The sequence below is a fragment of the Triturus cristatus genome, chromosome 7 (assembly GCF_964204655.1).
Source record: "Triturus cristatus chromosome 7, aTriCri1.1, whole genome shotgun sequence".
Taxonomy (NCBI): domain Eukaryota; kingdom Metazoa; phylum Chordata; class Amphibia; order Caudata; family Salamandridae; genus Triturus; species Triturus cristatus.
The window spans coordinates 1,104,949,436-1,104,974,611 of NC_140590.1; the positions used below are offsets into that span (position 1 = coordinate 1,104,949,436).

Consider the following 25,176-nt stretch of genomic DNA (forward strand, 5'->3'; position numbering starts at 1 on the left):
TCTCAAGTGAGGTTTGTCTCCTTTCCAGAGAGTAAAATAAAAAGTATTACACATCCGGTGGTGGATGTGTGTTTTATGAACCGTGAGGGGGGTTTCTTGCATAGTTTGGTCGAATTATTGTTGAATCCCCTTTGAATGGCTTGGTGTGCGTGTGTATTAAAAGTGCCCATCAATAGCTACCCATCTTTGTATAAATAAACAACAAGGGTGTCTACTTGGAGAGAACCCACCGGCGGGGGCGCTGGGATTAGGCACGGTAGGGCGTCAGACACGTCAGAGCTTATCTAGCGGTGTAAATACATTCCATGTGGATTCATTGTATGCATAGTCGCCTTTTAATGAATATTACGCAAATCGTCATGGTGATAGGTACATACGTTTTGTCCAGCATGTCCTAGGTGTTTCTATAAATATATATTTTTTTAAAATAATAAAAAACAAAGTCCGGGCCTGGGGGATGGGGTCCCCGGGGCCATAAGTGGCCTGAGGAGGGGGGCAACGCAAGCCCCCTCCTACAGAATTAGAAAAATAAAAGGCCATGACCCGGGGGTTGGGGTCCCTCCTTGCAGCACTCTGCAAACGCGCCCCCTGGCCAGTTATAAGTTGGGGAATTAATTCCCCTTCAATACTGAGGGTCCCTGAGGGCCAACTAGCCCAACATGTATCTCCAGTATGCACCAGGGAGCTGCGTTGCAGACAGGTGTTCTGAGGCCACACCCCTTTTTACACCTCTATGCAACGCAGCTCTGTTGCGCTTACTGGAGGTACCTAGTGGGCTAGTTTGAACCTAGGGACCCTTAGGATTCAATGGGACTTAATCTCTCAACTTAGAACGGCCACAGGGCGCGTTTACACAGTGGTGAAGGGAGGGGACGGGGCCTGAGGTGATGTGTGCAAACACGCCCTGTGGCGCGTTTTAAGTTGGGGAAATACTTCCCTTTCAATCCTGAGGGACCCTGGGGGCCAACTAGCCCACCAGGTGCTTCCAGTAAGTGTCACTACTCTGCGTTGCAGAGAGGTGGTGCAGGCCGTGTCCCTTTTTACACCTCTCTGCAATGGCGCTTACTGGACGTACCTAGTGGGCTATTTTGCTCCTAGGGACCCTCTGGATTCAAGGGGACTTAATCTCCCAACTTAAAACGGCCACAGGGCGTGTTTACACAGTGGGGAAGGGAGGGGACGGGGCCTTAGGTGACGTGTGCACACACGCCCTATGGCACATTTTAAGTTGGGGAATTAATTCCCCTTCAATCCTGAGGACCCTGGGGGCTAACGGCCACAGGGCGTGTTTACACAGTGGTGAAGGGAGGGGACAGGGCCTGATTTAACGTGTGCAAACACGCCCTGTGGCGCATTATAAGAGGTAGTTTTAATCCCCTGCCCTATTATATACTAGGGGCTTACAGAGGAGGTCATGCTAATCACAGGAGGACCCCAACGCATAGTTTTCCCTAGTGTATGTAGGTGTTTTCACTGTTTTCTGAGTGTCTTTTAACATAGCACTGGCTCTAGGACTGGTTAGTCAGACTCATTTACCACCAGTATCTGTCTGAAAAAGTTGAGGGTACAGGATGATTTTGCAACAAGGCTTCTGCACGTCATCCTTCTTCCTGCACTTTTCTTCGTCTTTGAGGACTTCTCTTGCTTCTTTCTGCATTTCTTTTTTTTCTTTCTGTGCGTTTTTTCTTGTTTCTTCACATGTCCTATCTCTGTAGGCATAGTTAGAAATTAGCATTTAAAAAACGTTTGAAATTCACTGAAAAAACCATAGGTTTCAGGCACGTTATTGTTAGGAATTAGCATTTAAAAAACCTTAGAAATTAACTGAAAAAACCATAGATTTCAGGGGTGTTATAGTTAGCTGGACTTTTCACACGTACAAAACCATTGAAATTCCCACGTTATAGTTAGCTCAGCTAACTATAACTCACGCGCCCGCAATGCACTAATGATGACATCACATATTACATCACTCATGACATGGTCAGTGACATCACTGATGACATCTCAAATGACATCACTGATGACATCACTGATGACATCATCCTTGTGATAGAGTGGCAGACCTCCTCTCCCCCTAATATAACCTTTGATACACACATTCAAAAATTTCAAAACAATGGGCATATCAATACCAGTTACAACAACCTATTCAGTAGTTCTAAGATCCACATACACATCCACTCATTCACCAACAGTCCTATACAGTCACTCATACATGTACTCCCTCATCATATGTACTCATACACCTATACATCCTGTTACACAACGCCACTCATCCATAGAGTTACTCACACACATAGTCACTCATGCTAATACAGAATCAAACATTCATTTACTTGCATATACAGTTACACACATACCACCACACTTACTTCTACAGAAACTTACACATACTTAGTCAAATCAAATCATCAAATCGAAGATAGCTTTATTCGGTATTTGACAAACACCATATAAGCAAACATTACAAAAATACGATTAAAACAACGTTATTTAAACATTTACATACTAAAAGGTGATTACTAAGAAGAAATACATATTCATTACCCTAGTCATTCAATTAATCTAATATTAAAAACCCTTTAAAAAAAAATTTCTAGAAAGCGATTGATATATGTATCGTTACATTTGCATGATAGAAGGGTCGAGGTAAATATGACATATTTATGTATTATATGGTGTTATTAGGCACAGAATAATACTTCTACAAACCCTCAACCTACTAATCGCTTCTCATAGACCCTCTACATTTTATAATAAACGACAGGAATTTTATCATCACTCCAATAGTACATTCGTCTTGAAGCAAATACAATCTGTGGAGGGCTGCTTTACAGCTTCTCAGGCCCCACAGTTTTAACAGAGGCAATAGATGTTTTTTCCTACCCCATTGATAGTACTTGCAGAACAGTATGCAATGTATGTTAGACTGAGTGGCTATTCCGTCACACGGACAATTAATCATTTTCACTGACCAATCATTCGGTGTAGGGAACGTTATTAACCTGAAGAAACAGTCTGTCCTCAGACGAGCCAACAGCATTCTATGGTAAGGGGAGATATTTGGCGCCAGATAAGGATGTAAACCATGTTCATGCAAAATCTGGCGGTGGGCTATAATGGTGGACTTATTCCCATCTAAATAATATCTCCTCTCCTCCAATAAGCCAAGACACGTCTCTTTTAGTGCTTTTTTGGGGATTTGGGCGCATGATATTGGGTCTGAAAAGAATTCTGGGTTGCCGATGGAGTTCAGGAATTTTTTAACGTAGGCTAGCCAAGGTTGTTTAGCGCCATTTCCTTGCTGCAGGCAATCCTGAATTACCTCCCTATTGAAGGTTGTGTCCTCGCATGTCCAGATCTTATGCCACAACATAACTGGCGCTATCTTTATAATGTCACTAATGTGAGATCTATCCAGTTCGTTGTGGCAGATAGTAGTAGATGTGGAACGCGGGACTCCTAAGAGGTACCTCAGGAAAGCATTCTCCACCCTTTGAATTTCGGAACTATCTGCAAGTCCCCAAATCCCCGCCCCATAAACAGCTGTGGACATACATTTAGCTGCATAGATCTTAAGTAGTGTGTCTACCGGTTTCCCGCCCTGTTTTTTAGCAAATTGCTTAACCGCCCCTATTGCGCGGGCAAAAGCCAGGTTTCGGGAGGTAACCGCTGCAGACCATGTCCCCCTATTATTAAAAATGATACCCAAGTAGGAAAAAGTTTTCGACATCGCTATCTTTGAATTATTAACAAAGGTTTTGCAGTCTGGTACTTTTTTTCTCGTTGTGCATGACATCGTGAAAGTTTTCCCCACATTTATTATAAGGCCTCTAGAGCTCATGAAGGTTGCAAAGCCTGTTAGTGCCTTTTGGAGTCCCCGCTGAGTGCGGGCCATAATCACCGCATCATCAGCGTATAACAATAACGGGACTGCGAGTCCGTTTATCTTGGGGTAATCCACCTCCAGGTCATTCATCGAGTCTGCTACCTCGTTTATATACAAATTAAATAAAAACGGTGCAAGGATGCAACCCTGGCGAACGCCCTTTGCAATTGGGAATTTTCTGATTTGCTCGCCGTTTTTGCCATATCTCACCGTAGCTCCTGCATCTCTGTAAAGTTCCTGGATAAAAATTAGGATGTTTTTATCTATCCCCATATTAGTCAGGGTTTTCCACAGGGTTCCATGATCCAGACAATCGAAAGCCGAAGTTAAATCGACAAATGTCAGGAACAAGTTCCCTTTTTTTGATCCAATGTATTTGTTTATTATAAGGGACAGGTTTAAACCCTGCTCTATGGTTCCCACCCCCGACTTAAAACCATATTGAAATTTTGAGAGTATCCCATTAGTCTTGGACCAGGTTTGTAGTTTGGTTAGTAGCACCCTGCCAGCAACCTTCATTAAATTATCTAACAGAGAAATGGGGCGATAACATTTTGGGTCTTGTCTATCTCCTTTTTTAAATATTGGAATGACTATCGCTTCCTTCCATGTGTTGGGGAAACCTAATTTGGTGTAAGCATTTAGGACATTTGCCAGTAAGGGTGCCCAGAGATCTACATTCCCTTTAAATAGATCAATGGGTACACCGTCAGGCCCTGGAGCTTTTAGGCTTGCACTCTGAGAAATCGCTTGTTCCAGGTCTGCAGGGGTGAACATTACTTTTAATGGGAAATTTCCCTGTGGTTGTAAAAGGATCTCACTCCCCTCAGCCAACTCCTCTTGTGAGGTCAACATAAGTGAGTCTTTCTTGTAAAGCGCAGTAAAATGCTTGACCCAGACGTCTTCAGCTATGCCAATTTCCATGGAGTCTACCTTCCTATCTAGAAAAAAGGGGGCATTTACCTCTTTCCAGAAGGACGTATTATCCCTTAGTGCGCTTGCCTTTATCAAGGCTTCCCAAGCTGCATTTTTGAGTTCTTTCTTCCTTGTCAGGAGAGTCAGCTTGTAAGCTTGTCTAGCCTCCTTGACTTGTCTGCTATCCCTGGGTATAGTCTTTAAAGCCTGTAAAAGTGCTTTATGGGCACTTGTGCAGGCTCGGTTAAACCAGCCATATATTCTCGTTTCCTCCCTTGCCTTTAATTTTTTGGTTAGCTTAGCGTTTATTTCTATTTTAATCTCATCGAATGCCTGTATTATTTGTTCTGGGTTAATGCTTAGTTCCAGGCAGGTGTTAAATTGACTAGTTTCTTTCTGTAATAGATCTTTCAAAAAGTTCATGGGTTCAATTTTTGCCCATTTAATGGCATAGCCATTTTTCCTGGCCAGTGCCACTGAACGGCCATGCAATATATCCGTGGTGCTTATTTTTTTCGTGCCCCGTTTCCCTAATTTAAGGGAAGTACTAATGGGAAAGTGGTCACTTATTGCTAGGCCCTCTGTTTCAAACCCGCCCACCCAACCTTGGTTCCTATTTGAAACCAGGATGAAGTCTATTACAGTACCTGCCCCATGACCAAAAAAGGTTGTTTGAAACACTACAGGTGGCTGGCAAAGTTCATTTGCAAAAGCCAAATCCCATTCATGCATGAATTGATTTAGCAGATTTCCCGCTAGGGAATGTTCAAAATGTGTGGTGGGATCCCCTTGTGAGTCAAAAATGCCACAGTTTTTTGTTTGGCTATAGGGACATAGGTGACAATTAAAATCCCCTGCTACAAGTAAGCAGTCTGCCGCCTGGCCGCCTTTGTTTAGCAGTGAATCCAGTTCCGCTATTAGAATTTTTACCTCTACTTTTGGCATATTATTATAAAGGTTTATCAGAAAAAAGGAGCGCCCATTTAATTTAAAAGACAATCCTTGTAGTGAACTCCCTACACCTGCTTTTGGCCCATTTGCCTCATACATCTTCTGTTCTATGTTACAAAGGTTAGAGGTAAAAATACAAAGTCCCCCCAAGCCCCTGCCTCGGTTACCCTGGATCGAGGGAACGTAGAAAGTGCTAAAACCCTCTACTGATGTCTCATATGGGTCCCAACACTCCTGTAGGCAGACTATATCCTGCTTTTCCATAAAAGTTAGGAATAGCTGGTCACGCGCTTTTTTCGCAAGCCCAGCAATATTCCAGGAAGATATCTTAAGCAGACAAAACCCCTCAGTGATGGGGCAGGGTTCTTCCTGCCTAGGTTGTGAGACCATGCCCTCTTGCAAGGCTTCGATCTCATTATCGAGTTGGGTCTTAGTCCTATCTACTATACTCAGATATGGTTTTATGTTGATAATTTCAGTTATTGGCCCAGTTCCGTTCTCAGTCCGTGACCTGCTGGATTTTTCTGTTAACTGCTGGCTTAGCCGGTTTCCTCCACACGTGTCTTGCACTAGTATAATCTCTGACATCACGGGGTTAGTATTTTCTACTAGGGAAGGGACATCATGGATCTTATGTAGGGGAGCAGTAACTTCTAAAACCCCTGTGGTGACCTTTATTGGTCAATCGACCATGTCTAGACAGTCGAATCTGTTCCTCATGGGAACCCCCTCCCAGTAATCGAAATTTGGGTTGCCTCTACTATGGTACCAGGGGCGGGAATTCCAGCCTCTATTCCATCCATTATTATTGTTATTCCTATTTCTGTTTCTATTAGTGTACCCCACCTGTGTCCAGGGCCAATCCTGAGCATCCTCCCATCCAGTTCTGTTTTCATAATTCGGGGTATTTAACGGAGGATAAAAAAAGGAAAGGCGCTGTACATCCACCCCCCCCTTTTTTCAAGTGCTGGCCAGGAAGAGATATAGTCAGCCATAGCAGGATCGTCACAGTTGACTATAACGCAGTCACCCTGTAAGCTTTTTTTAGTTTCCCCAATCCAAAACACTCTTCTAACTGAGTTGATTCTGCTATGATGCGATGGCTGTATAGGTCTATTTTGGCTAAGCCATTGCAGAACTTTGTTTCTCAGTGACCACTGGGGCTCATCCGCGCCCTCTGTTAGTTCTGAGACCCCTGTTAGGACAACAGTGAACGGGGTGGCCTCAGGTGGAAGATGGAATGGCCGTCTAGGTCTAGATCCCGTCCTCTGTTTCCCCTGGGCTTGAGAGGGCTGAGATTTTTGGAGTTTTTGTGTATTCTCCTTTAGGTTTGCTAGCTGAGTATTTAGGGCTACTAGGGCTGGGGTGGGTTGTGCGTTATCACTAGTGGTGACGAGTTGGCCCTTTCCCTCTGCAGTTTGGGGTTTAGGAGTATTTTGTGGATTCTGTTTGACATTTTTAGTGGTCTGGATGTTCCCTTCTTTATCTGGTCCACAGGACTTTGGGCAAACAGCTGGTGTTGTAGATGGTTGAGTTGGTTTAGCCGATTTGGCCGGTTTACTTGGTTGTTTGGTCTTCCCCTCCCCCATGTCTAGGGTGCTAAGTGACTTCTGCATAAATGCAGGAGTATTTAGTTTGGCAAGTTGTTTTTCAATTACCCTTATGCTTTTCTCCAGGGGTTTCAGATGGTATTTTAACAGTTCCCCCATGCTGTTTGTGAGAAAATCGTGTAGTGTCACACATGAGGTACAGGGTTTTTGTATGCCCCCTACTGCGCCTAGTGTATCTAGGTTCCCCAGTGGCGTGATGTTCCGTGGGGGCGTGTTTAGGATCACACTATTGGTTGGTGATGGTGTTTGCAACACTACGGTGTTGTTACTGTTTATGATCAGGTTGCTGGGAATCCCACCATTTGGTGGAGCTAATAAATGCACATTTGGGTTCGACCCCTTATTTAACCTCTTAGGTATGGCGCCCTCCCTGGCCCCCGTGGTGTTTGATTCTGTGACCATTTCATGATTATGTAGGGGTTGTAAAACTGGTGTTTTTTCCAGATCCTCCCTAGAATCAGAATCGGAACCTAGTGACAACTGTGTTGCTGACAAATCCACAGTGTTTGAAACTGTGTGAACTAGTGCACTTGTTGGATTCAGCAGGGGTATGATCGACCCCTTTTGTATAGGGGTTTGTGCTGAGGCCAGCGGGCCCATAGACGATCTTTTTCTGGCCATCTCCAATTCGTGAGACACCCGTCGATCTATCAATTGGATAGTATTGTCAATGGCTGCATTGGCCTTGTGTAGGAATAGGTCAAGTGGACCCGTTATATCGGTGGTTTTGTCTGTTTTTTTGCTTCTAGTGACTCTGGACATAATTAAGCGCTCTGCGTCACAGGGGCAATAACTTGTGGGTCGCGAGCAAAACTAGTGTCGCTGTTACAACTAGAATATGAGGTCCCACTAATTTATGACCACACAGAGCAGCAAGTGGACGGAGGGAAATGTAGACATGAAAACACAAATAAAAATACCATGGCCCAGTCCAGTCCTGCACAGTCTGTAACGGGCTGAAACGGGCCCGACCTTGGCCCGGGCTTCGCCTCGCGCTTCTCCTCGCGCGCGTCCCGCGTTGCGTGAAGTATGGTTTAATTTAAAAGGGGGGTAAAAGGGCGTTACCGCCGGGGGAAGAGGCACCAGGTGGTGGAAGCAAAGGCTTCTGGTCCTCGCAGTCCCCCGGTGCAGGCAGCCAACTAGAGTGGGGTCTAGCGCACGCTGGGAGCTATTGGACACTCCGTCGATCAAGGAGGAGCTCCCACCAGCAGCGCGACCTCGAGAGGTTTCTCCAGGCAAGTTTGGCGTTAGTCCGCTTCCCAAACGTCCTTCAACGCGGCAGTAACTCGGATTTTGTGAGTGGCACCCGCGAAGCGGGTGTCACGAAAGGTAAATAGAGAACGGCAGGTGATGGGCGTTACCGCCGGGGGAAGAGGCACCAGGTGGTGGAAGCAAAGGCTTCTGGTCCTCGCAGTCCCCCGGTGCAGGCAGCCAACTAGAGTGGGGTCTAGCGCACGCTGGGAGCTATTGGACACTCCGTCGATCAAGGAGGAGCTCCCACCAGCAGCGCGACCTCGAGAGGTTTCTCCAGGCAAGTTTGGCGTTAGTCCGCTTCCCAAACGTCCTTCAACGCGGCAGTAACTCGGATTTTGTGAGTGGCACCCGCGAAGCGGGTGTCACGAAAGGTAAATAGAGAACGGCAGGTGATGGGCGTTACCGCCGGGGGAAGAGGCACCAGGTGGTGGAAGCAAAGGCTTCTGGTCCTCGCAGTCCCCCGGTGCAGGCAGCCAACTAGAGTGGGGTCTAGCGCACGCTGGGAGCTATTGGACACTCCGTCGATCAAGGAGGAGCTCCCACCAGCAGCGCGACCTCGAGAGGTTTCTCCAGGCAAGTTTGGCGTTAGTCCGCTTCCCAAACGTCCTTCAACGCGGCAGTAACTCGGATTTTGTGAGTGGCACCCGCGAAGCGGGTGTCACGAAAGGTAAATAGAGAACGGCAGGTGATGGGCGTTACCGCCGGGGGAAGAGGCACCAGGTGGTGGAAGCAAAGGCTTCTGGTCCTCGCAGTCCCCCGGTGCAGGCAGCCAACTAGAGTGGGGTCTAGCGCACGCTGGGAGCTATTGGACACTCCGTCGATCAAGGAGGAGCTCCCACCAGCAGCGCGACCTCGAGAGGTTTCTCCAGGCAAGTTTGGCGTTAGTCCGCTTCCCAAACGTCCTTCAACGCGGCAGTAACTCGGATTTTGTGAGTGGCACATACTTAGTCTTTTAAACAATCACTTATAGAAACACATACTTATTCATACAGGAACTCTTCCAATCTCTCATTCTCACATATACTCACTTATATAGACCAATAGTCACACATACTAATTTAAAACATATGTAGTTACTCATAAAGAAACTATTGAGACAGTCATTCACTCACTAACACACCCATGCACACACTTATCAACCCATACAGTCCTGCACACATGCTGTCTTCAACACATACAGTGAGTCACTCATTCATGCACCTATGCACTATATAATACCCCCACCGAACCATACAGACACTCAGACACTCATACTGATACTCAAAAAACCAATTAATAACCTATATAGACACTCATGTAGCTACTCACGAACCCATGCAGCCACTTATACACAAAGTGAGAGACTGATACAGATATTTACATATTTAAACATTACTCACTAAGCCATGTATTCACTAAGATACACTTAATCAGTCAGTTATACAATACATTTTTCAAAAACAAATCATCCATTTAGACACTTATATACCATTTATTCTTCCATCAACGTTGAGATATACATATATAAAACATATGTAATATTCAGAAAAACACATATTCACTGGATGATATCATCAGTGATGTCATCAGTGATGTCATTTGAGATGTCATCAGTGATGTCATGAGTGATGGCACTGACCATGTCATGAGCGATGTAATATGTGAAGTCATCAGCAGTGCATTGCGGGCGCGCGAGTTATAGTTAGCTGAACTAACTATAACGGGGGAATTTCAATGGTTTTGTATGAGTGAAAAGTCCAGCTAACTATAACGCCCCTGAAACCTATGTTTTTTTCAGTGAATTTCTAAGGTTTTTTAAATTCTAATTCCTAACTATAACGTGCCTGAAACCTATGTTTTTTTTTCAGTTAATATATACATACATACATACATACATACATATCTAAACCCTCCCTGGGGGAAGAATTACATTTTATCTGCCAGGAGAGGAGACAAACCTTACGGCCACGAGCTCAACAAATGAACAACGCAGATGATTTTCCAACTACAAGCGCAGTCAGAGGCGAAAAGCAAACAAGAGGCACGCGCAGACCATACAGAAGAGGTGGCAGAAGAAATTGGTAATACCTACGCAACAACTAAATGATAACAACAATACTATAATCAATCTGTCAAATATCAGTTTGACGAATCAAGAAATGAACATGTTAAATCTAGGACTTTCATATGCTCATAAAGTGAACTTTGACTATGCTACAACAAGATTGGACATCTACAAAGGTGTCAGAAAATTGAAATTAAAAAAATATCACTATCTTATGAAAACCAACAAAGATAATGATGACAAAAAAAAGGTAACTGAAGTAAATCAAATGCCTAATGATGGAAGCAGCAGTTCATGCATGTCACAAAGTGATCAAACACTCCTTCGGACAATGGAAGAGCTATGGAACGAAAATGTTAGCAGTTCGGCAAATAACACTGATTTTGAAACAAGACAAACTGACAATATGAGAGAAATTATATCTACTCCATTTAGAACAAAATCTACCTTCAACCCAATCATAATGAGAGACTCGATTGACTTATTCCATGAATCAACAACAGCAGATATAAAAAAACTAAACAAAAGTGTGGCAGGCAAAATAACCACCTCCAATAACAAAGACTTGCAATACAGAAACCTAATCAAAAAATTGAAAGAAAATGATGATGTTGTAATACACAGTAGCGATAAAGGTGGTAACATTGTGCTATGGCCTAGAAACATGTATGACAAAGAAGCATACAGTCAACTGAATGACAGATCATGTTATGAACGTAGCAATCAAGCAAAACTGTCTATGTCATACAAGGAATACTATGTGAAACTATCTGGGTGGAAACAGGAGAGTCTAATCACAGGAGAATAATATAAATACCTTAGGAATGAACATCCAACTACCCCTTTAATTTACTTCATCCCAAAGATACAAAAAATCCGAGTTAATCCCCCTGGCAGCCCTATCATCTCAGCCATGGATGGATTATTAGAACATACTACTAGATATATTGACTTTTTCCTTCAAGACTTTGTCAAAGACCTACCCAGCTATGTTTGGGATACAAGCGATTTTTTAAGACAAATTTCTGAATTTGAGTGGCAAGACGATTATCTGATGATGGCATTGGATGTAACCTCGTTATACACGAGTATTGAACACATGGATGGTATAGCAGCAATAAAACACTACCTGTCTAGGAGATCTATCTCATTGAAATGTCATTGCAATATGTTAATTGACATGATATTATTCTGTTTACACAACAACATATTCATGTTCAATAGCCAACTATATCGACAGACGAGAGGAGTCGCCATGGGAGCCAGTTTCTCTCCTAGTTACGCATTCTTACATATGGGTAAGTGGGAGGAACTGGCTCTCATGGACGTACATAAACATAATATGGTGACTAATGTAAAAATGTGGCGACGTTACATTGATGACCTTTTTATAATATGGCAGGGAACAGAAAGTGAAGCCCATGAATTTGTGCAAAGTCTTAACATCAATTATATCAATCTCAAATTTACGGCCACTATAAGCTCTAGTTCTGTGGAATTTTTAGACACCCAGGTATTTGTTGACAATCACAAAATTCAAACCAGATTATTTAGGAAGAAAACTGCAGGCAATTCAACGCTTCACGCAAGCAGTATGCATCCAAAACATCTGGTCAACAGTATACCGTATGGTGAAATGTTACGACTGCGAAGAATATGCAGTAATAACAATGACTTGGTGGCAGCTCAGAAAGAGAGCAAAGCTAGATTCCTACAGAGAGGGTACCAGGAAAGAACAATAGACAGAGCCATTGAATGGTCATGCGAGAAAAGTAGAAATTAAATTTTAAAAGTAAAAGAAAAAGGAACAGAGGAGGATACAAAAACACAAGGGGCTGCAGATTTGTGTATGATTTTAAAGTATAATAATCAGCACAAAGAGATTAAGAAAATTATTCACAAAAATTGGGCGATGGTACTATGTGACCCTGTTATAGGCCCTCTAGTGCCTCGAAGTGTCCCCATCACCTATAGTAGAGCACCATCAACCAGGGACAAAGACGTCAAGACAAATCCTGAAATTATTGACAGAAGCAGCTGGCTACAAATGAGAAGGGGATTTTTTAGATGTAAAACGTGCAAGGCGTGCACACATGGTATTAATAAAAACACTTATAACACCCCTTTCAGCGATAGGGAATACAAAATAGACAAGTTACTAACATGTAAAATGGAGTTTGCTGTGTATGTGTTGCAGTGCACTTGTGGCCTGCAATACGTAGGCAGCACTGTGTTGCAGGTGCATCAACGCATTCTTCAGCACTTACGTGCCATAACAAATCAAGATAACACATATCCTGTGGCACGTCACTTTAAAGAGAAACACAACTCCGACAACACAGCCCTCAAATACTTTGTTGTAGACTCAGTACCACCTAGCAGACGAGGAGGAGACAGGATCACTAAACTGAGAAAACTTGAAACAAGATATATAACTCAAAGGCACCAACAGTGTTGAATGTTACAGAAGATCTACATACATGTCTAAGTTGAAAACTATCACTGTATTATTAGTAAAATTTGCAAGTTAAGAAACACCATGGCAAGAATTAGAAACTGCATAAAAACACTAATTAATGCTTTAAATTGATTCCTTTAAAATGGTGTATAAATATTAATATGTATATATTTTAAGTATTTATTTATATATTTATGTATTTATATATTTATCTATATGGTATTGTATTGATATTGTATTTATATGCCGTAATTTATTAGAATCTGCACATTGCACTTTAAAGCTGCTAAATAGGTTAACCATGTTGAGGTATTCCGGTATCCATAGATATCTTCCTTAAATCATGTAAGAGACTTTCAAAATAGAAAATTATTGAATATGTCTGTAAGATCATAGAGAACTTAGATGCTATTCTTTATGGTTTTAGGTTGCTGATATGCCCAACTCTCATTGCACTTAAGCACATTGCACTTTTTGTACATACAATGCACGGTTTTGCACAGCATAATTTTGCACAACATACTTTGGTGACACGTAGGGGTCCGGACTGTCTGATTATATATTGTATGCAAACAGGGATTTAACCCTATAAAATGTGACAATGCAATCAGTATGGGATATAAACATCATTTACTATCGGTAAAAGCAAGTATAAAAGAAATATATATAACTTTGATTGCCAATGAGGCATCCATTGTGTGTACAATTTTAAGTAGAATTTTAAACACTGGGTTTACAAATATGCCGATTACGATAACACAATGATGTCTGTCTTTTATGTCTGTCTTTTATATCTATGACCATGTGACGGTCCCAAAGTGTTGTGCATGACTTTAAATAAGACACGTAAGGTGGATACCATGTCATGTGATCAAGGCTCTACGGAGCTGAAACGCGTTATGGCGACGGTGGAATAAACACTTTCTAGCACCAGTCTGGGTCCGTGTCCGTCATTTGGTAAAGAAACGATACCTACAGCGGAATCCACGTTATATATATATATATATATATATATATATATATATATATATATATATATATATAAATATATATATATATATATATATGAAGAAGTATAATGAATGGAGTCAGATTCCGACAGCCTCAAGGATTTTTGTTCTATGAACACTTAGCGATATGGATCAGAATCTGCTTAAACAATGATAGACTGATACCACAGATTATTCAATGAAATTAATAAACACCCTCATTATTCATGCTGATTGTTGGCAACAACTGGGAAGATCTAGGATTTAGAAAACTCCTTGGAAAAATATCAAGAAAAAGAAGAGGGGAAAAAAAAGCCTTTGAGCAACTAGAGAAAAAAATTATATAAGTATGAAAAAGAAGCACAACTTCAAAAATGTAAAACATTCAACACAACACAGACTACACCACTGGAAGAATTTCACTTTTTCCAGATGATTTGATGCAATTTATAGCAGACAAACAATGGATCAAATGCAGGATAATAGTAGACCCCCGTCAAGCTTAGAAAGCTCTGAAGTCCGTTCAGGGGATGAAGGACCAGTTACAATGCAGTTAAAATTGTGTTTTCCCAGAGAAATGCGCCTCTTCCGAATGATAATGTGAGGGGAGGCAAGAGAGCTCCAACTACTGGAAATAAAAAAGAACAAGGGGGAGCAGTAAAAGTCAAAGACAAAAGTGTCAGAGGTACAAAGAAGTGTAAAGCACAAACATATGCATTTCAGAGGATGATTTGGTAATCAACTTATCAACAAAAAGTTTGAACAATAAGTATAGAAATTTGCTAAACAAAAGGTATCACATTTTGGTCCTGTACAGAAATTAATTTCGCCACAGCAAGAGTGGCTTTATACAAATTTTGTAGAAAATGAAAATTAAAAAAATACTTTGCTATGAAAACATACATGAGAAGGTCTAGTGCTCCTCAAATATGTATAACTTTGATAACAGAAGATATTGTCCCCATGAAAGTTCTATCTAGCATAGAAATGGAGTCATGCACATCACAGAGAGTTGACCATTTGGAAGAAATATCGGATCAGGAGTATTATTAAATAATGGGAACACAAACCCATAAATTGATCATCAGTAGTTGTATCCCAAAATCAAAGTTATGCTCACAACTTCCACAAGGCAATGCATTAGATCTATTTCAGAAATTGATGGCAGAGGAATTAAAAGATATATCTCTAAAAGAGAGAAAGAACTGTTGCCAACAATGGAGAAATATGGCTGTGGAAGACTGGTGGGGATTAAAAGATCTGCAAAAAGACAAGTACATTGTCATAAAAGCCTCTGATAAGGGAAGAAACATAGCGGATCACATTAAATACTATGAGGAAGTAAAAAGACAGCCTACTGATCCTAACTACTATGAAAGATTGGAAGAGAATCTGATTAATAAAATCATGATGGAATTTTATAAACAACTGCAAGATTGGCATAAAATAGGGCTGCTCAAAGATGAGGAATTCCAATATTTGAAGAAGAACCAGCCCACCACACCAACGATATATATATTATTAAAGGTATAAAATCCCCCAGGGTGACAGATTGTGAGTTCCTATGATGCTTTATTTGACAATGCATTCAGGTTTGTCGATATCTTTTTGTTCCATATGTAGCAAACCTCACATCTTATATCAGGGACTTAATGGGCTTTTTAAATCACATTAATGGCATTATCTGGAAGACAGAATATATAATGCCCATAACTGCATTGTAAACCAACCAACTGCACTACAGAGAATGTTTAGGACTCATAAGAGATTCTTCGGAGGAGAAGGAGTTTGAAACTTAGGTACAAGAGATGCTTGTAAGATTTAAGAGACAAGGCTATCCTGTATCTGTTTTTGTAGATGCATTGAAGAGTGAAAGAGCATGAAACAGAGAGGATTTGTTGGTGCCTAAGACTATCGAAAAGATAAACAAGAAAAAATAACAAGACACATAATGGATTTAAAACCTCTCAAACAATAATGTCCAAAAGCTACAATTTGAATATAAAATGAACAATTAGACCATTAATTATTTGGACATTTAAGTGTACATTAAAAATGAAAAAATTTGAACAAAACTGCATATTAAACCAACTAGTTGCAATAGTATTTTATTTGCCTACAGTAAATATCCAAAGGCACTGAAATGGACTGTGCCCTATTGTTGTTTTTAAGCATGATTCTTTACCACAAAGATTTATCAAAATGTTAAAGGTTGATAATTAACAGGCATTAATGGAAAAGTTAATTTTCTGTTGCATTTTTGAAAATATCATAAACTCTGTTGTGGAAAATTTGTTGTATATAATTTGATTCTGTATAAATGCATTTCCATTGTGAATTACTCGAAACATATTGCACGCAGTGTTCACTGATTTAAAACAGGAAATAACATATGTAGGTTTGTGCTGATTTTAAAGTAGGTGGAGAGAATAAGGGATGTTGTCATTTAAATAGACAATCTAATAGTTACCACTCTATGGTCCAGTTGAAGGGTCCGGCCTCTACACGTATTCTTTTTTTGTCACACACGATGCAGCTGGCTGAAAAAAGAAAAAAAAAATATTTATGAAGAACGAATACCGGACTGTGCCATTTTTCCTACTTAAACCTGCAATTGTATGTTTCTAACTGTGAGTTAGCTGCTTCAGGAATATATATATATTGCATAGTTCCAGCCTGAATCCAACTCTCTGGAATCAAGAATGGCGGACACGGACCCAGATTCGTGCTCAATTATTTTTATTTCCGGATGTCAAGACGCGTTTCAGCTCACACGAGCCTTGTTCACTCGGCATGGCAAGACATTTTTTCAGTGCTTTTAAAGTGGCAGAGCAACAGAAATCCGATGGCCACGTGACCGGCAGTACAATAAAACTGGAGAAAATACTCACAAAGTTAAGTACCTAACACATCATTCTATGTGTAGCCTCCAATGATTCAATAGATATAGATATGTAAAGATAAAATTATCCATACAAATATTTACAATAAAATGTTGAGGCAAATTAAACTTGTACATGGCGATAACCGAATGGCAGTAAAATACATCATAAAATGCTGTACGGGCTGGTAATCATAATTTCAATCAACAGTCCTGTCACATAGTAAGGTACATAAACTTAATACATTGTCCCTGTTGTTGAAAATAGGGTCGTACTGGTAAGCCACGCGGTCAACAATCAGTGCAAAAGTGTTTGAGAAGTGCAAAGTGCAAAATAAATAGTTGATTTCATAAAAAACAGCAGTTACATTATGGACTATGAATCACACCAAAATGGCACCAAACAGAGTTTAAAAGTTCATAGCTCCATATAGTATCAAAGAGTGTTTGAGGCCAAATATGGTTTCATATGATAGGAACACTCTACAAGGAGATGTGGAAAAGGAATCTGCTGGGGGATGTGTGCCATTCTGCGTTTCAGGCTTGTTACAGTAAAATACCCGTGATTCCCTGGCATAGGAAGTAGTAGATCCATGTCAGAACTAGAGTTATGTTGGTGAAAGTCACATGGCTCAAAGACTCCCCATTATGTTTTTTTTTCAAATGGTACTGCCTCCTAGTTAGCTTAAAGTACATTTGCGGCTGATATACTTGTCTGTTGTTGCGCAGACTGGCAGGTAATAAATATGTGTATTCAGGTGTGTATAAATATGTGCAAGAGAGCATGTGCAAAAAATAGATGTATAATACATTAAAAAGGACATGTACTGCATGCATCCTATATGTTCGTATAAGATAGATGGGCAGGATTTCTCACAAGTTCGACGCTAACTCATAGAGCAGGGATATATGAACATATAAATAAGTAAATAAATACGGGATTATCCATATCAAAACTATACAAAGAATATGAATAAAATCCGATGTTCATCATAAATATATAATTATATAAATGTATATATATAATTGAGTTATTAGCTAAAATCATCCACTACAAATGGAACTTGCCTAATAAATAGTACACTTATCTATAATAAATAGTAGCAATGTAATGTCATATGCACATTTGATATTGTCCTCACCAAGCTTTATTGTACACATAAGTAAAAATACCCAATTGTCTATCGTACTATACAATCTTAAAAACATGTATGGAGGTCTTCAGTAACATTGAGCCCATTGGGCTGCCTGGTGTCAAACTGCAGGATGTATCTGGTTTCTAGCCTCCTGAGTTTGTAATCTCTATCTCCACCCCTTCTGCTGGGAGAAATTGTGTCTATCACATAGTAGCTCAGTTCCTTGTTGTTAGATTGATGGACTTCTCTAAAGTGCCTGGCAACTGGATAAGTGCTGTCTTGGTTTGTGATGGCGCAAAGGTGTTGGAGAATATGCTTGTGTACTTGAAGTTTTGTACTCCCAATATACTTTAAGCCACACGAGCACGTGAGTACATAAACTGCGTATTCAGTTTTGCATGTTAACTGTTTCGTGATCTTAAACTTTCTTTGGCAGAAACGGACAGTGTAAGATACAGTATTAACACCATGAATGCATGCTTTACATGTTTTACAATGAATAAAACCCTTGTGTGTCTGCAGCCAGGAGGTGTTTTCAATGATCTCTGGATTAGTTGTGACAAAACGGTCCCTCATGGAGGGAGCTTTGCTATGGGTGATGGACACCCTCTGAGGAAGCAGGGGTCCTAACACTGGGTCATTCAGTACTAGTGGCCAACTTGATTGTATGATCTTGTGGATTTCTTTGTGCTGTCTACTGTATCCTATGATAAGGCGGAATTTATGCATGGCATTGGGGTTTAAATCAGTTCTGGTTGCAATGGGGGTATTCACCACCTGCTTATCTCTAAGTAGATCTTTCCTGTCAAGCATCTGGGTTTTAGCTATTGCCTGGTTATTGATTTTGGGTGAATAACCTCTTTCCAAAAACCTCTGCCTGCTCAATTCCAGTGCAATCTTAAGATCAACCTCGGTACTGCAAATCCTTTTGAGTCGAAGCATCTCGCCATATGGGATGCTATTCACTAAATGTCGCGGGTGAGAACTGGTTGCGTGCAGTGTAGAATTTCCAGCCGTTTCTTTATGGTACAGGCGGGTTTGTAGTTTGTTGTTCTGTACAAATACCTGTGTGTCTAGAAAATTAACGCTAGTCTCACTGATCGTGGCTGTGAAATGCAAATTGAGGGAATTGCAGTTAATCTGTTCAACAAATTGCAAAGCCTGTTGTTTGGTCCCATGCCATACTAAAAACAAATCAACGATGAAGCGGAGCCAAATTTGTACATTGTGTTTCATAATGTTAGTGTACACCGCCTTCAGGACCAGCTCCTCCCACGAGCCCATGTGTAAGCAAGCATAGCTGGGGGAGAAGCTAGCCCCCATAGCAACCCCCCTAGTTTGTTGATATAGGAGGTAGTTAAACACAAAGATGTTATTATGAAGACAAAAGTCAATCATAGAAATAAGCATCTCATTGTGTGACCTGTAAAGTGCAGATCTTTGGGACAGATAGAACTGAACTGCATTGATGCCATCATTGTATTGCATACTCATGTAGAGAGCTGATACATTGAGTACCATTAGCAAATAATCTGTACACCAATTAACATTTGTGATCTTTCTAATGAAGTCACTGGTGTCCCGCACATATGAGGGTAATGCTTTTACAAAATCTTGCAAAAAGAAATCAATATAAATGGAGGTGTTTTCAAGAAGTCTGTCCCTAGCTGTGATGATGGGACGACCTGGCGGTTTAGTGATTGTGGACCTTCAGAATAAAGTAAATGGAAGGAGTAGTTGGTTTATCTTTCTTTAAAAATGTGTACTCATCTTTACATATAAGGTCCTTTTTCCTCCACATTGTAAGTTAGTTGTGAAATGTCTGATATGTCAATTTAAGATTTGCCATGTTCGAGTGAGTTTAGCATTCACGATCGTTGAGTTGACCAAAAGCCTCAGTTTTGCAGTCCTGCTGGGACCACAGGACTATGTTTCCCCCTTTGTCGCGGTTGCGAATGACTAAAACTTTTTTGGTTTTCAATTTAGTCATGAGTTTATGATATTTTTGATCTTGTTCACAATAATGTTGTTTGGCCATGTTGACTGACCTGTTGAGTTTCTTAATTTTGGTAGTCACTATATCATGGAACGCATCGATGTAGTCGTGTAGTGCGATAGGTGTGAAGGTGGATTTGGGCCTGAAGTGGGTGAATTTACTCTTTTCAATATCTATGCCAGTCGTGTTCAAACCAGGGGTAGATGTGAGTTCTTGGCTGGGATTGTCATCCCAAAGGTCCTCTAACTCCCGAACAAGGGAGAGATCCGCCATAGAAACCTCCGACTGGCTAGATGAATCCACACTGGTATTGCTGAGATTTTGCTTGCCTTGTGCATTTTTGAGGATATGATATTTTTTAACCTTAATATATATATTCCCATATACCCATAAGTCCTCCCACAAAAAGGAGTTAGGTCACACTCACGAGAGGTTGTAAATAAGTTCCTTATTTTATTTTTATATTTGTTTCAAAGATAAAAGCATTTCTGTCTCCCCTAAAATACAAATATATATGTATAGATATTAATTTATTTTTAATTCATCTATTATTTTTCTACTAGTGTTTCATGGCTTTGGGTAACATTGTAGTATATATATGTTATATGTGTGCTCTGTTTCACTACAGGGGAATCTACTGGTTTCAGCTGCAATACCTGATTTCCTAGGATTCGTCGCTGGTGGTGAGTGAAGTCAGGATGCCAATAGGAATTGGGACGCCACTGGGTGTTTGGTCGAACCCCTCACTGTATGGGTAACTGCATCGGACCTCGTTTCCCAGCATGCAGCGGATCTTAGGCCAGCGAGGTGAACAACGCAGTAAAGCAAAGGAGGAGCTGAGAAACATCGCAATAATGGGAGTGGCTACAACACGATCGCAAGATTTAAACCAGCCCCAGGCGAAAGAACCTTCTTGGAAACCAGACACTGATGAAAGTCTGAGCAGCTGAAACGCGTTTGCCACAGCGTTTCCTGAATCGTGCATACCACGCGCGGCAACAATTTGCTGAAATAAATCCAGTTGTCCTTCCCATGGTGTGTCGGTCTCATTCTTATTCGGGGTGAGCTTTGGACTTTATGTTTTGACCAGAAGGCAGGCACTGGTCTCCAACACCCCCTCTCGGTCTGGTGTGATGCGTGAAGCCAGCAACTTTGGACTATGTACCTAAATACAATGCGTCCCCCCCGTGCAGTTATATTGCCACAGTGTCTTAACTACTGTGTAGGGATAGAGGCTGTAGAATTTTCTACAGGGGAATCTACTGGTTTCAGCTGCAATACCAGATTTTCTAGGATTCGTCGCTGGTGGTGAGTAAAGTCAGGATGCCAATAGGAATTGGGACGCCACTGGTGTTTGGTCGAACCCCTCACTGTATGGGTAACCGCATCGGACCTCGATTCCCAGCATGCAGCGGATCTTAGGCCAGCGCGGTGAACTACGCAGTAAAGCAAAGGAGGAGCCGAAAAACATCGCAATAATGGGAGTGGCTACAACACTATTCCAAGATTTAAGTCAGCCCCAGGTGAAAGGACCTTTTTGGTAACCAGGCACTGATGAAAGCCTAAGCAGTTGAAACACGTTTGTCACAGCGTTTCCTGAATCGTGCATACCACGTGCTGCAACAATTTGATGAAATAAATTCAGTTGTCCTTCCCGTGGTGTGTCGGTCTCATTCTTATCCGGGGTGAGCATTGGACTTTATGTTTTGACCAGAAGGCAGGCACTGGTCTCCGACACCCCCTCTCGGTTTGGTGTGACGCGTGAAGCCACCAACTTTGGACTATGTACCTAAATACAACGCATCAACCCCATGCGGTTATATTACCACAGTGTCTTACCTACTGTGCGGGGAGAGAGGCTGTAGAATTTTCTACAGGGGAATCTACTGGTTTCAGCTGCCATAGCTGATTTCCTAGGATTTGTCCTTGGTGGTGAGTGAAGTCAGGATGCCAATAGGAATTGGGACGCCACTGGGTGTTTGGTCAAACCCCTCACTGTATGGGTAACCGCATAGGACCATGTTTCCCAGCATGCAGCGGATCTTAGGCCAGCACGGTGAACAATGCAGTAAAGCAAAGGAAGAGCCAAAAACCATCGCAATAATGGGAGTGGCTACAACTGTATCACAAGATTTAAACCAGCCCCAGGCGAAAGAACCTTCTTGGAAACCAGGCACTGATGAAAGCCTAAGCAGCTGAAACGTGTTTGCCACAGCGTTTCCTGAATCGTGCATACAACGCGCTGCAACAATTTGCTGAAATAAATCCCGTTGTCCTTCCCATGGTGTGTCGGTCTCATTCTTATCTGGGGTGAGCTTTGGACTTTATATATATATATATACACATATATATGTATGTATGTATATATATGTGTACATATATATATGTATATATATATATATATATATATATATATATATATATATATATATATATATATATATATATATATATATATATATATATATATATATATACCCATAAGTTCTCCCACAAAAAGGAGTTAGGTCACACTCACGAGATGTTGTCAATAAGTTCCTTATTTTATTTTAATATTTGTTTCAAAGATAAAAGCAACATCTACGCATTTCTGTCTCCCCTGAGATACATATATATGTATAGATATTAATTTATTTGTAATTCATCTATTATTTTTCTACTGGTGTTTCATGGCTTTGGATAACATTGTAGTCTATATATGTTATATGTGTGCTCTGCTTCACTACAATATGGCTGAATGTTTAAGCGTGGTCTGTTTATTCTTACTTTACTGTTTGTTATATAATGTTGATAGTGATTGGTTGAACGTAATTTAAATACAACTATCATTAGCAATGCTTATGGCAAAATGCATAGATGATAGCCTAGGTCATTAAAACATTGTTTGCCATTTCACTGCCCCTGTTGTTCCAGTCTCTGGTTTAGAGGTGGATTCAATATGTATATATGTATATATATATTCACTTAAAAAACCATAGGTTTCGCACAAGTTATAGTTAGCTGGACATTTCACTCGTGAGAAACCATTGAAATTCCCCCGTTATAGTTAGTGCAGGCAACTATAACTCACGCGACCGCAATCCTCTGGTGATGCTAATACTGTATTTAGACACTTATTTACCCATGTCTTCTTCCATTAATTTTTAGCTATACATATATTACAAATATTTTTTTTTCAGAAAGACACACATGTTATAGTTAGGAATTAGCATTTAAAAAACCTTGCAAATTCACTGAAAAAAACATAGGTTTCACACATGTTATAGTTAGCTGGACATTTCACTCGTACAAAACCATTGAAAATCCCCCGTTATAGTTAGTTCAGCTAACTATAACTCGTGCACCCGCAATCCACTGCTGATGACGTCACATATTACATCACTCATGACATGCTCAGAGACATCACTCATGACATCACTGATGACATCTCAAATGACATCACTGATGACATCACTGATGACATCATCCAGTGAATATGTGTCTTTCGGAAAAGTAAATATTTTTTATATATGTATATCTAAAGGTTAAAGGAAGAATAAATGGGTAAATAAGTGTCTAAATGGATGGTTTTTTTTTGTAAAATTAATTGTATAACTGACTTATTAACAGTATCTTAGTGAATACAAGTATTAGTGAGTAATGTTTAAATATTTAAATATCTGTATCAGTGTCTCACTTTGTGTATAAGTGTTTGCATGAGTTGGTGAGTAGCTACATGAGTGTGTATGTGGGTTATTAGTTCGTTTTTAGAGTATCAGTATGAGTGTCTGTATGGTTCAGTGGGGGATGTTACTTAGCGTATAGATGCATGAAAGAGTGACTCACTGTTTGTATGTGTTTTGAAGACAGTATGTGAGCAGGACAGTATGTGTGGATGAGTGCGTGTATGGGTGAGTAAGAGAGTGAATGACTGTCTCAATAGTGTCTTTATGAGTAAGTGCATATGTTTTAAACTAGTATATGTGAGTTTTGATGTATATAAGTGAGGATATATGAGAGTGAGAGTGAGAGATTGGAAGAGTTCCTGTATAAATAAGTATGTGTTTCTGTAAGTGATTGTTTAAGAGTAAGTATGTGTACGTTAATGTAGAAGTAAGTGTAGTGGTGTGTGAATAGCTGTATATGCAAGTAAATGGATGTTTATTTGCATGTGTGAGTATGTGTGTGAGTAACTCTATGTATGAGTGTAGGTGTGTAACAGGATGTATAGGTGTATGAGTACATATGATGACTGAGTACATGTATGAGTGACTATATAGAAGTGTTGATGAATGAGTGGATGCGTATGTAGATTTTGGAATTACTGAATAGGTTGTTCTAACTGGTATTGGTATCTCTATACTTTTCAAAACTTTAGTTTGTATTTTTCAATGTGTGTATCAAAGTTTATATTAGGATAAGAGGAGGTCTGCCACTCTTACACAAGGATGATGTCATCAGTGATGTCATTTGAGATGTCATCAGTGATGTCATGAGTGATGTCACTGACCATGTCATAAGTGATGTAATATGTGACGTCATCAGCAGTGGATTGCGGGCGCGCGAGTTATAGTTAGCTGAACTAACTATAACGGGGGAATTTCAATGGTTTTGTATGAGTGAAATGTCCAGCTAACTATAACATGTGTTAAACCTATGGTTTTTTCAGTGAATTTGCGAGGTTTTTTAAATGCTAATTCCTAACTATGACGTGTGTGAAACCTATCGTTTTTTCAGTGAATTTGCAAGGTTTTTAAAATGCTAATTCCAAACTATAACGTGTGTGAAACCTATGGTTTTTTTAGTGAATTTGCAAGGTTTTTTAAATGCTAATTTCTAACTATAACGTGTGTGAAACCTATGTTTTTTTTAGTGAATTTGCAAGGTTTTTTAAATGCTAATTTATGTATGTATTATTGTATTTTCTTTATATTTATTGTACAATAAACTACCTTTGTATATAGTTATAGATTGACTGTATCCTGTAATATGGAATGGCTCAGCTCTTTTTTTTTTAATTTGGATACAGTTGAACAGCATAGTTAATATCTTCTATAAACTTATAAACAGT

The 25,176-nt window shown here is 40.4% G+C and overlaps 1 protein-coding gene across 1 annotated transcript in view; it reads right to left on the reverse strand.

Annotated features, from left to right (window-relative positions):
* The window catches only part of LOC146811161 (uncharacterized), a 262,013-nt gene that overhangs the window by 42,665 nt on the left and 194,172 nt on the right, over positions 1-25,176 (reverse strand). The window contains exon 8 of the mRNA XM_085618221.1: positions 16,584-16,653. Coding sequence (XP_085474347.1) covers positions 16,615-16,653 — 39 coding nt within the window. The 3' untranslated portion in view covers positions 16,584-16,614. The remainder of the gene's footprint in view (positions 1-16,583; positions 16,654-25,176) is intronic.